General features: G+C 45.1%; 2 protein-coding genes across 2 annotated transcripts; both read left to right on the top strand.

Annotated features, from left to right (window-relative positions):
* Positions 1–5,586: 5,586 nt before the first annotated feature.
* LOC100121330 (ankyrin repeat and protein kinase domain-containing protein 1) lies at positions 5,587–8,381 on the top strand. The gene is made up of 3 exons (XM_008215820.3): positions 5,587–6,796; positions 6,898–7,402; positions 7,492–8,381. The coding sequence occupies exons 1-3, from the start codon at positions 5,697–5,699 to the stop codon at positions 7,885–7,887; spliced, it is 2,001 nt and encodes a 666-aa protein (XP_008214042.1). The 5' UTR covers positions 5,587–5,696; the 3' UTR covers positions 7,888–8,381.
* Positions 8,382–10,313: 1,932 nt separating this feature from the next.
* LOC116416027 (ankyrin-1-like) lies at positions 10,314–12,235 on the top strand. The gene is made up of 3 exons (XM_031922338.1): positions 10,314–10,913; positions 11,008–11,512; positions 11,603–12,235. Exons 1-3 carry the CDS (start codon positions 10,663–10,665, stop codon positions 12,023–12,025), a joined length of 1,179 nt encoding a protein of 392 aa, XP_031778198.1. The 5' UTR covers positions 10,314–10,662; the 3' UTR covers positions 12,026–12,235.
* The last annotated feature ends 458 nt before the right edge of the window (positions 12,236–12,693 follow it).

Here is a 12,693-nt window from a genome sequence, read left to right as displayed (position 1 = left end):
AGTAATATATACGCGTCGATCGCGTCTTCGTCTGAAAAAAAATATTAAAACGCCCCGAAAAATACACCCACACACGCATCGTCCCCCTGCAGTATACACCGCACATGTACGTATACAACGGCGAATACAGTCGCAACCTAATTAGCCGAGCGCACGCGGGAGAGAACTGAGCGAAGCGTATAGCCTCTCTCTCTCGGTACAGGCATAATGGTTTTACGCGGTTATTGACGTTTTAGGCCGAAATCTAATTATTCAATGTACGTGAGCGCGCTCGTCTCTCTCTACATTGCATAGTAGCAGGGAGTCAGCTGCCCCCGCTACCGGACGCCGTATGCGCAGCAGCACGTGATCCTGCGGTCGCCGCCGCGAGCTCGCTATTTGTTTATCGCTTTATTTGTTTATCGGACGTTTCGGCTGCGGATACAGCCGCTATATATAGTCTAGTAGTCGGAATTGCGCCTGTTTCTTCCGTATAATTAAGCTGAAAATTCGAGAGCCGTCGGTAGGATTTTAAAAGACGGTTCCGCGCGTTAAACCCTATATATAGGTACACCGAGAGAGAGAAAGCCATAGCTACTTTTACGAGATACACGTGCAGCTCGCTTGCTAAGAACAGAAGGACGCGAACGTCCGTTAATGGCCGACACTCGTCTCTCTGTTTTATGGAATCCGTGTGGAAAGGTAAATTTCTCGCGCGCAAGCGCGGCCCTTTTTTCGCCAAGTGTTTTCATTTGCCCTCGACGTGTAAACTTTTAAGAGTCCTGCGACTTTTATTATTTCTCTTATGCCTCCCATTTTTTCCTCGTCTCCCAGCAGTTTCATTATCGCCTCGCTCTCCCGCGATTAGCCCAAGTGCAACGTCATAAAGAGGAGATCAGACGCGCAATCTCGTTGGCAAACATGGCTGGCTTGCTTTGAGGAGAAAAAAATTCCTTAATCGGCATTTTACCTCCTCTCAACTCATGTATAGGTATGTGTGACTGTACGCGCGATCGAAATCATCGCAGCGGGACTACACAGTATAATAGGGAGCGACGCGCGCAATAAGGCTTAGAGGGACGAAAGTAATCCCGTGTCTTCGTCCACTTTGATCAGAGCTGCTCTCTCTCTCTCTCTCTCTCTCTCTCTGTGCGGCCATTGAAAAGTGATGAGCTACTGCGCTCTTTTTCGGGGCGTCAATGGCCGCGCGGACGCTGGTAGATTAACCTGACCCATTAACATTGCGCGCGAGCGAGTCCACCGCACGCGGAATTGAAAAGTTCGTTCGGGGAAAAAGCGCCCGCTGGCTTTAACCGAATTCCGCCTTTGTTTTCGTATTCAGTGCCAGAGGGATCGATCTTGATGCGCTTTTGCCCGACGCTGCATGTGTACGTATATGGTTGGGTCCGTCTTTGCGGATTGGACTTTTTCCATCAGGCAGAGAGTCTCGTTACGGCTGATACAGCAATTTTCCTCCGCCGACATTTAATTCGTCGGATTAATATCGCTCGAGTAGCGCTCGTAATCGTGTCAAGTGCCGCGGCGATTGTACTCTTCGAAAAAAGCTTTGACGCGTCGGATCTGAAAAATCGTTTATCAATCGAAATGAAATTGAAAAATTATTATCAATCGCAAAAGCGCCAGCGCGAGCACTCGGAACGAAAAAAAAGCGCGGCCTAATCGAGCGAGTCTCGAGTGTATGTCGTACTACGATGCATAGCACGTGCTTGCATCGCAGACGTTAGCTCACTGGTCAGAGCACAAGTCTCGCGCTCTCGGGTCCGCGGGTTCGATTCCCGTCGTCTATACTCTTTTTCGCTGCCTTCGTCGCCTTTCTATGTGACACGTACTATTCGAACTCGAGCGAACACATCGCGATCGCAGCGTCTCGGAAGCTGCTTAAGCGATCGAAGCCTCATTAGGCCGAATATGATCCTGCGGAAAGTCGAAGGAATCATCGATTACATTAGCATGTCGTCGAGAGAAAGCCGCTTACATCCAAGCTAGTCGAGCGGAGCAATTAGGACGTTACTCCGAATCATCCGTCGGACGCCACCTGATGCATTCAATTATCGAAGGGCTGATGCGACATCGAGAGGAAGAATCCAAGAAGACACAATCTGGACGCAGACGTACGGGTTTCGTGACAGGCGAGCCGTTTGAATTAACGTGGTTCGTTGTCGACGAAACTTGCACGATTTGCAACCATCTCTGCAGTGCGACAAGTGCACACACTCGCTGTATACTATATACTTATACTTACTCAGATGCAGCGCGGGCTTAATCTTCGCCACTCGGCTGTGTGTGTGGGTATACTCGAGAGCAGCCTGCGTAATATACGCGTACAACAACCCCGGCAGCGTTTCCGCATATGCTTCTGCTGCTATCTCTCTCCCTCTCCCCCAACAGCAGCAGCGGCAAACACGAGCACCTCAAATTAGTTTATAATTACCCAGCGCCGAAGCCCCTAGTCCGCGCGTCGTCAAACGTTTTACTCTCTCACCGTGTATAATTGCTTTTGCACAATATCATCCCGTCGTCGCGCGTCACGTCGCGTTATTCGCATGCTCTCGCGACTTTGTCGCGAATTTTTCCGCGTAATCGAGCTGCTCTCGGGGGCTGTATACCTGCGCTGCTCGAATCGCGTATAACGCGCTGGTTATATACGGGAGAGAGTAAGTAGTCTCGAGGCGGCAGCGGCGGCGGCGATAAACGGGAGTCGAGCTCGGCGGTCTACTTAGGGGCTTTGGGCTCAACTTGAGATTAACTTGAGGTTAATTCAGTTACCGCGAGGGTTGAGAGAGAGAGAGAGAGAGAGAGAGAGAGAGAGAGAGAAGTCGCGAGCCCCGGGCTCCTATTAGTATTACATCCACTATTTAGGATTAGGTTTACCCGACGACGCTTCCGCTTATTACTCGCGACGCCGACGATTTTCGCGGCCCACCGAGCAGCTCCGGGTTAAATGCTAAACGCTTTCCTGCCTGTGTCTGTGTATACTGCGCCGAAAAAGAGAGAAGGAGAAAAAGTCGGGGAAAAGAGAGGCGAGTCTTTTAGACGGGGAGAAACTTGCTGTTTTCGCAGCTGAGAGCTACGCTGTTTGAGTTTCCTTTCTATCTAGCCGCGCCATTCTGGCAATTTCAAAGTCTCGAGGAAAGAAACTGCGCGAAAATCCATCGAAGAATGGCCTTATTTGCCTGTCGTAATGGCGCGAATATCGAATCCTCGTATCTAACACGCGCTGATAAAAGAGGAGAGCAATTAATATAACGAATTCTTTTCTCCTTCCTCCTTACGGTCGCTTGTTTTTCTTTTCGTTCGTTTCGCCGCAGCGTCGAGTGCTCTCTCATTTCCGAAGTGAAAAACTCCTCCGAGTATCTATAGCACAGAACAGAGGCGGTATAAAAACGACGACGCGAGCAATAATACACTATCCAATCTGCGGACCTTTGCGTCTCTCCGCGAGCATAACCGGAGCGAGAGAATTGCGTAATGCTGACCCAATTACCTTTGCATAGCGACCGTCGAAACAAAAGGCACACGCGCACGTGATTTATGAAACGTGCGCGACTATCGATTTTTCCCTCGCGCTTGATGCGCGAGCGTTACGCAACATGTGTCGCGGATGACTTTTCGAAAAATCGCCTCGAAATTATGCGCGAGCGAAATTTAACCGCGACACATATCGCACGGCTAAAATGCTAAATTCGCGCGAACAAACGAGGCGCGACGCTTCGCTCTCCTCTGCGTCTAATAAAAACAAATAAACATCTGCCAATATACACGGAGCGGGCGGCAGCGGCGATATGCTCTTTTCCATAGAATTTCGAATTCGCGATGTGAAAAGAGCCGCGCGCAGTGCATAAATACAGGCGCGAAGCGATAGGCGGGGAATATTCGGCGAGGGCAACATCATTCGGACGTGAAGACCGTTTAAAAGTTTCCCAGCCGTGACGGCTCAATGGAATTCTATTGATCGTCGATGAACGCGCTCGTGTGTCATGTATGTATATGGGAAATTCTACGGGAAAAATGCCATTTTCTAGTTGGAGAAACCGAAAAAAACAAATGTTGGGCCACACTCCCGCAACTTTTTTTTCTTATTCTACATGTTTAGAACCATGCAAAACCACGTTCCAACATCGAAAAAGTGCCTTGTGACACTGTTTTACAAAATGATACAAATTTCTTGACTGAAAAATCCTGCAATTTTCATGATTTTTCCGCATGTTCAATTGTGCGTAACTTTTGACCAAATCAAGCATTTTTAACGCATTTTTTTTAAATTGAAGCTCTTTTCCCGTTCTTTCATTCTACAGTAATACATTTTCTGTTTGTGCCCTTATGCATTAGGTGCATGCCTTTGAACAATGGCTATTTTTCGATGAATTTGATGGGCTTGTAAAACAGTGTCACAAGGCACTTTTTCGATGTTGGAACGTGGTTTTGCATGGTTCTAAACATGTAGAATAAGAAAAAAAAGTTGCGGGAATGTGCCCCAATATTTGTTTTTTTTCGGTTTCTCCAACCAGAAAATGGCATTTTTCCCGTAGAATTTCCCATATACTCTACGTGGCGCTGCTGCCCCACCTCACTCTCTCCCTCTCCTCCCCGTGTGTTTCTCGCGTTCGGTTCGTCGCATGTATACCTATACATGTACTGCTGCTTGTTAGCGGGATGCGGCTCTGCACTTTTGATGCCTTTTTGCGAGTACGGCCAGCGCCAATTTTCTTACATTTCTATATACAAATGTGCGTTTTAGCCCGCGATCGAACTTTTTGTTTATTACCATTGCGAAGAAAGTTTCGGAGACGAGCGCGTGTAATGTACGGCTTTCCGATAAGAGCTACTAGTCTCGAATTGGCACACGCGCAGGCATCGAATCGTGAAATGAAGCCGCTGTGTGCACAGACTCGCGCTATTCGTTTCAAAACAGCTTAAGAAAGAAATTGTTTATTGATCGATTTTCATCAATGCTATACGCAAATATTGTTCGAACTGTCGGTGTTACATATTGTATAGGGTAGACGGTGATGTATTTTTTTTATTTGGAAAATACGGTTTTTTGAAAGCGCTTTCAAATATTCTCTCGCTGAAGATGGAAATTCAAGGAAGAGTCAATAAAATTTGTACTCCAAATGACTCAGCGCGGCATGAATTTTATTTGAGCAATTTAACTGCACGGAAAAATATTTCTAGGAATTCAATCAAAATCGTTTCGAACGTAGGTACAGGTAAATAGCATTCAAACAATAGAAACCCCTGGAGTGGGGTTCAGGTATGCGCGCCGGCCATTAGCAAGATTATAAAGGGATATACATAGGGTAATAAAATAAGTACCCACATAGTTTCATACTGGCAGTCGCAATAAAATTAATTACTAGGTGCAGCTTCAGGTAAAAGTATTGCAGTAATAAAAATATGAATCGTGGTATAAGCTTCTTATACCGTTATATAGTCTAGACGTAAACAAGAGGGGACCAAAGTCCACGCCTCGAACACGCGCGCCAGGTCCAAACACACCGGCACAGATCACAGAGCTGTACAATAGTAACCGCCGAAATAAGATCGTAAACAAAGAACCGGGGGGAGCACTTATAAGGCGCCGACCCGGCGGTCCTAAGCGCAGTTCAATTTACGATCTAGATCGATCAAGTCGATAAGGTACTCCGCCTTTGGCCCTACACAGCAGCACGGTCAACTTGAGGATAGGCGGAATTATGAAGGATTTAAATTCACCAACGCAGAGCCAGCCCTTCGGCTGTCCCAATATTGGAGAAGAGCAGATCAGCCAGACCGATAAAGTCCACAACACCAGGAATGCGCGGAATGTGCAAAATCTAATAGCCCAACTTGAAGCCTACCGTAGAATAAGGAACGACTATTTCAACAACAATGGATACAGCGCCGAAGACGCTTACTCATCCACCAATGAATGCTCCACCGACAATAGATACGGCGACGGCTACAGCTATTCCAGGAACTACGGACACGGCACCGCCGCCGACGCCTATTTCCCCAACAACGGATACAATAACAGCTACGCCCATTCCACGAACAAGAGATCAGTGAAAATAGCCGCTCAAAAGACCTACCTGCCCCTCATAGACAGCAGCATAGTGAGCATGGTGCCGCCGCCGTGCTTTATAAAGGGCACTGGGAAATTCGCGATTCCGAACATCGCTAAAAAGAACGCTGGAGTCACTCAATTCGGAAAAACAGCTGTACGCCGTTTGAACACTAAAAGGACGGCTACTGTGCCTTGTTCAAGGCCGGCGGAAGAGAAATTTGACATCATGTTCTACGTCAATAACGATCACTACTACGAAAAATTTGTCAGCAAAGAAAAGGTGACCATGTTCAGCGCATTAGCGCGGTCGCGTTGCTTGAAAAGTATAATGAGGAACTACTTCCAATATGACTCAAGCTCACCTTCTTCGTGCACCAGCTCGGAGCAAGAGGCATCCGTTAAAGTTGAGGAGCAGCGCGTCTCTCCGAGCGAGAAATCGGAAGAGGCATCCGTGGAAGTCGAGGAAGAAACGGACACCGGCTCCGAAGGTTTGCGAGAGTCGAGCGACGCGGAGCCCGTCTCCGTAGAGCTCAAAACTAAGGCTATTTCAGATCTTATGAAAAATGCCAAGGATGCATTCGAATTATTGCCGGCCAATCTCTGCTTATTCTACCGCACAGACCCGATCGCTAAAATCAAGCAGTACCTCGACAGCCAATGGAAGTTCAACATTTGCTGCGACTGCTGCCAGGAGAGGCCCATCCACATTGCTGTCAAGTACCGGTCCGAACTTCTCAGTATTTTGTCAAGGTAAGATTTTCATTTTTTTTTTGCCTTAACATTCGATTCGCGCGCTGAAAATTTTCGAGCTCGAAAAAATTTAACTCGTAATGCGATTTCTTCGATTACAGCAAAGCCGAAATCGATCTGCCGAACAAATTTGGTGAGACCGCTCTGCACCTCGCTTGTGAAATGGGCAACACGAGTATGGTGATTTATCTACTCCATGCCGGCGCGAACCCGCTCAAGAAGAATGCCAAAGGAGAGACGTGTCTGTTCGTGTGCCAGAGAAAAGCCGACGTCAAGATGGCAAAAATAATCCTTCAAACGATAAAGAGCGACTCGATCGAGAACTTCCCCGAGGACCACATGATGATAGCCGCGGGCGACGGATCCACGGATTTCGTGGAGTTGTACCTAAAATTTAAAGCGAACGTCAACTACGTGGATGAAGATGGAAACTCGGCCATCTCCCTCGCAGTCAAGCTGGGCTACCAGGACCTCTTGGTCTTCCTCCTCAAGCAAAAGGTCAACCTCGAGCAGACCTACACGAATGAAGGCAACAGCTTGCTGCATCTCGCATGCCGGCACGATCGGGAGTTCAGCGTGGAAAAGCTCCTCTTCGCTGGAGCGTCGGTGAGTTCGACTCTCAATATATTTTTTTTCTCAATGTCTCTAGCTTGCTCGGAACATTCACCGACACAACGCGATTCGTGTGTTCACAGGTTCGCGCAGTAAACCGCTTTGCCGAAACTCCACTGCACGTGGCTGCGCAGTACTCCTCGATTTACATCATCCAGAAGCTACTGACATTCAAGTCGGACATCGATGCCGAGGACTCCTGTAAGCGTACGCCTCTGCATCAGGCCATAATCCTGGAAAAGGTGGACGCTATCAAGTACCTTCTCAATCAGGGAGCCAGCATTCAAGCAGTCGTCGCGCCGCTCATGAAGGCGATTAAGAACAAACAGTATGACATCATAAAGCTGCTCATCAAATATGACCTACACATGAACCAGGAGAAACTGCTCAGCCTGACTCTCTCTGGAGACGAGATTGAACATCAGAATAACGACCTTGAAAAATTGTGGTCCGAAGTGAAGTCGATTCGTAATTTGTAAGAAGATTCGCGCGATTTGTTTATTACTATTATTGTTTTTTAAATAATTGATATTTAATGATATTGCGACCAAAATACTGCCTTTGTATGTCGTGATGTTTCGATAATAAGAAAGTAATGTCCAAGCTGCTAGTAGGCGAGCTCTTAATGAATGTGGTAATTTCAGGATATCATCGCAGATATCCTGCGTTTTAGAGACTTATGAAAAACATTAGCGATAAATGTTTAAGAATGCAAATTGATTTTAAGAATTTTATGATGAATGATGTAGGATTACACTAGACTGAATATTTTACTTGTAAGAATGTACAAGCGTAACTTTGTTGTAAGTCCGATAATTTGAATAGCGTGCTTTTTTGTAAATATATAATGTGTGTAACTTTTAACGTATGTAATAACGCTATGTAAATGTAAACGATATGTATCTTTGAGCATTTGAAAAAATCTCATGAAAAAATCATCATAATAAATTAAAATGCTACAACACGAAAAAAATTCCTTGGTTTCATTATTTTTCTAAAAAATTACCATTTCAAAAAATGCATGCATTAATATAGGACGAACATAATTACAATCATTTGTAATAATCAGTCACACAGATTTATGACTGTTTTGGGAAAGGTTAAAATTGAATGTATTATTTCAAATTTTATTTTTTCAAAAATGTAACTTAAAACAATCTATACTGATATTCTCAATACACGCGCTCACAGTGTCAGTATTCACTGATGAGTCACTTTAACACAATATAATCGCAGATATATATATATATATATATATATATATATATATAGAGAGAGAGAGAGAGAGAGAGAGAGAGAGAGAGAGAGAGGATTTTCAGCATTCTATCAAAGCTGGCTCATTTTGCATTTTCGCACCATTGGCAAAGGAATTTAACCATCCTCCTCCCGAGCATCCAGGGCAACATGTTATAGAAAGCCTCGTTGATCAGGTCCTCCTGGTCCAGCATTGATTCATAGCACTGTTGGGCGCGCATAAAAGTCCGAACTACGTCCTCGGCATACGTTGGAAATCTGGTCAAGTCGAACAGCCTGAAGTTTCTCTCGAATTCAGGATTCCTCATGAGCGCAGCTATCTGACATTGTCTTTTCTTGAGTAGATCAAAAAATGAACAGCTCCAGACAACCTTGGTGAGCTTCATCTGATCGATCTCTTCGATGGATTGTCGATAATAACTCGACATCTCTGAATACTGGTCGATGATGCTCTCGTCTTTCAGATTGATTCCCGGCAGGCAAGCTTTCTTCAGCGCCAGCATTTTTATCATAAGCCTGATGCTAGAATTGTCCCTTTCGAAGCGACCCATTAGGGCACTGAGAAACTTTCGATGTAGCTGCTACTCCTCAAGTTCATTTGATTTCTACTCTTGCAATCGGAGTAACAGCTACTCCTATTCGGCGTAGCCCACACGCCGACGAGTGTAGCAGCGGCTCCATCTAGTCGCGGCCCTATTCAGTAGACGATATAACCCCAAAACGCTCTCATGAGCTATAAACCAATATTTCTTATGATAATCTCTTTAATTTTTCTAGAAATGGTTAAAATGTTAATGCTTTAGTTTTTTGACGCTCTATACGCAACAATTTCTACAATTATATCATTAATATATGCGATACACTCGAATTTGTGCTTCGTACGACATTTAGCTGTGCCGAGTTTTTTTAGCCACTACTCCGATTTACAGCGCTTCGGATGCTCGTGCATACGGTATAGCCGCTACGCCGAAAGTTTTTCAGTGAGAGAAGGGCTTACAACCTTCATTGTCCTCTTCGAGCACATCCGCGCCAATCGCCAATTCAATTCCCAAGAATTCGTATTCTCGATTTTGCATTTATTATTTAAAATTGTTATAATGAATAAATAAACAAAACGCTTTACAATGAAAAAACATAAAATATCACCTATGTATGCCATATACTAAGTATACAACATGTCTTCGAAGGCAAAAATTCAGAATTTTCATTTTTAGCTTTCGCTGGCTTTACTTGCTTTTAAGCATCAAAGAGCCTTTTTATACTGGTAGACCGGCTCGAATCACATACAGTTCTGTCATGAATTTAGGGATTTGGAAACAAATTTAATTTAAAATTAATGCTAGAAATTAACGAGTAGTTGAAAAAATCTCTGATGCTGAGTAAGTCTGCGAGCCGAACAAAACTGAAAATCATGAATTCTAAAAAATAATATTTTCATTGATTTATAAAAATTGCCAATAATATCAGAAATTTACGTAGAAAGGCGAAAATAACGCCATTTGCAACGATTTGGTTCTAGGTAAGCAATAAAACCTACGGACCTTCTAGGTAAGAAGTCTATAGCTGGGCTGGGGTCCAAGGGTGGACGGAGCAGGTATACGTAGCAAGTAGATCAGGGGACAGGGAGGGGAGACAAGGTTATTGCTCAAAGACCTCTATGGAGGGGGAATGCATGGATCCCAAGGGTGGGTGGTGCAGGTATACCGAGCAGGTAATCGGGGGACAGGGCGGGGAGACAAGGTTATTGGTCGAAGGCTTATATGGAGGGTGTGCATGGGGCCCAGGGATGAACGGGTCAGGTATACCGAGCGCAGGTAAATCAGGGGACAGGGAGGAGAGACGACGATACAAGTAGTGGCCCTGCTGCAGTCCCAACTTCAGTCTGGATCTAGAGCTCAACCAAGGTGTTTGCAGAGCAATAGTGATCTATCGAAATATTTCGTAAGTTATTTCAAGTTCAATTTCCTGACTACACTCGAGAAATATAAGCCTAGTCAAATATGGATCAAATATACATCATGCTGGCCATTCCCAACGCTCAGGCGACTTGCATCGGCCGTCTTAGACATTCAGCATGCAGAAAAGAATTCAAGTTATGTCAATACATCAAAAAGGTGCCGATTACTCTTCTCAAGCAGCGTCTTGAACACAGATATAAGCTCAACCAGAAGTGTAACTGCTGCGGAGAGTCGACCCTGCATGTGGCCGTCAGGCTCGACTCTGTAGAGATCCTAAATTTGCTAGCCATAAAGTAAGTTTATTTTTCTATTTAATTCATATGTCAAAATTTTGCCATCACAGAGTCAACTTATCTCTAATACGCAACGTATTTTTTTTTATTTCAGCAAAGCCAGATTCGATAATGTCAACAACCGTGGAGAGACACCCCTTCACGTCGCATGTGAAATAAATAACGAAAATATGGCGGCTCGTCTACTGGACCTCCGCTCCAGCCCATACAGATCAAATCACAACGGCGAAACATGCATGGAAGTGTGCTTGAGAAAAGGCCACATCGAAGTGGCGGAGACGATTCTGAGAAAAACCAAGGCCGACCTGACTTTCCGTGATCCTGAGGATTATTTACTCATGGCCACACGTGCTGGATCCAAGGACTTCGTAGAGTTGTTCTTGAATTTCAAAGCAAACATTGACGCGGTGGATCCCAAAGGAAACAGTGCCATTTCACTGGCAGTCGAGCTGGGCTACGAGGACGTCTTGGACTGCCTCCTGAAGCGTGGCGCCGACACCACGCGCACCTACACAAGTGAACAAAACACGCTGCTTCACATTGCCTGCCAGCAGGGACGCCAAGACATCGTAAGGAAGCTACTACTAGCTGGAGCACCGGTAAGTTTCACTTTCAATATTTCCTTCCTCTCAATGATCTTCCACTCGATCGAAATAGTTACTAATGCAACGTTATTCATATGTTTACAGGTTGACCAGCTGAACACCAAGCTCGAGACCCCACTGCACGTAGCGGTAAAGCACTCGTCACTTTACATCATCAACATGCTGCTGACATGCGGATCGAACCTAGAGGCTAGGGACCTTTTGGAACTCACACCTCTGCATAACGCAATAATGCTCAACAAGATAATGACTGCTCGATACCTGCTCAGTCATGCAGCCAGCACGAAAGCAGTCGTCACACCACTCATAAAAGCGATGGAGAAAAAATATTTTGAGATGGTCAAGCTGATCGTCTGCAGCGGCATCGGTCACCTCGAGCAGAAGGACGCCTTAGGTCGGACTATCTTCGACGCGGCGGTCAAATACGGAAACGCGGATATTATAAATTTTCTATCCAAAGTAGCAACAGAAGCAGGAATCAGTGCGTGGAAGCCAAAAGGAAAATAGTTCGTAATTAGAGCTTCCTATTTTAAGTGATACTGATTTCTGAGCTTCTGATAGCTCTTGTATAACGACACGGGATATCAACGGAGGTATCCTACGACTTATGAATAGTTTATGTAAATAACTCTGATCCGCGTTTTCGTTTTGTAATTTTGATAATGTTAGTGTGTAAAATAATTACAATAATACAATAAATTATACAATATTAATCTAAAAATCATGAAACTTCTTCAATCAAGCAATCCCCAACCCTCTCTCTCTCTCTTTCTCTCTAGCTTTACATACAACACGTGGTTGATCCAACGACTGCGAGTGCTCTCGGCAAAAGCGCAAAAGACGTAAAACAAAGAGCTCCTCGAATCGAGGGCTTTTCCGCGCTCAACTCGGCGACAGCAAAATCAATCGCAGCCCCTCTCGGTAAAACATTCGTATTATACATGTACAACACACAGGACTAATAATAGCTGTGACTCATTCTATGCAACACTTGCAGACACAGAGCTGCAATGAGCGACGAAAGTGTTTCACCGTACTCGCTCGCCGATGTTTTTCACAAGAGCGCATTATTTTCCGTTCGGATTATTAACCGGTCTAATGACAAAAACAATCGCGCGTAGCTTTGCTCCTCTACTTATCGCCCGGCCGAGAGAATCACTGCTCCCGCGTGATTA

This window comes from Nasonia vitripennis, chromosome 1 (genome assembly GCF_009193385.2).
Source record: "Nasonia vitripennis strain AsymCx chromosome 1, Nvit_psr_1.1, whole genome shotgun sequence".
NCBI classification, from domain to species: Eukaryota; Metazoa; Arthropoda; class Insecta; order Hymenoptera; family Pteromalidae; genus Nasonia; species Nasonia vitripennis.
The sequence above is the reverse complement of the archived record's forward strand: the minus strand, read 5'-3'. Positions and strand labels throughout refer to the sequence as shown.

Coding starts and splice junctions, on each gene's coding strand:
- LOC100121330 (XM_008215820.3), top strand. CDS start 5,697: ATGAAGGATTTAAATTCACCAACGCAGAGCCAGCCCTTCGGCTGTCCC. Junction 6,797..6,897: donor CTTCTCAGTATTTTGTCAAG/GTAAGATTTTCA, acceptor CTTCGATTACAG/CAAAGCCGAAATCGATCTGC. Junction 7,403..7,491: donor TCCTCTTCGCTGGAGCGTCG/GTGAGTTCGACT, acceptor GTGTGTTCACAG/GTTCGCGCAGTAAACCGCTT.
- LOC116416027 (XM_031922338.1), top strand. CDS start 10,663: ATGGATCAAATATACATCATGCTGGCCATTCCCAACGCTCAGGCGACT. Junction 10,914..11,007: donor CTAAATTTGCTAGCCATAAA/GTAAGTTTATTT, acceptor TTTTTATTTCAG/CAAAGCCAGATTCGATAATG. Junction 11,513..11,602: donor TACTACTAGCTGGAGCACCG/GTAAGTTTCACT, acceptor ATATGTTTACAG/GTTGACCAGCTGAACACCAA.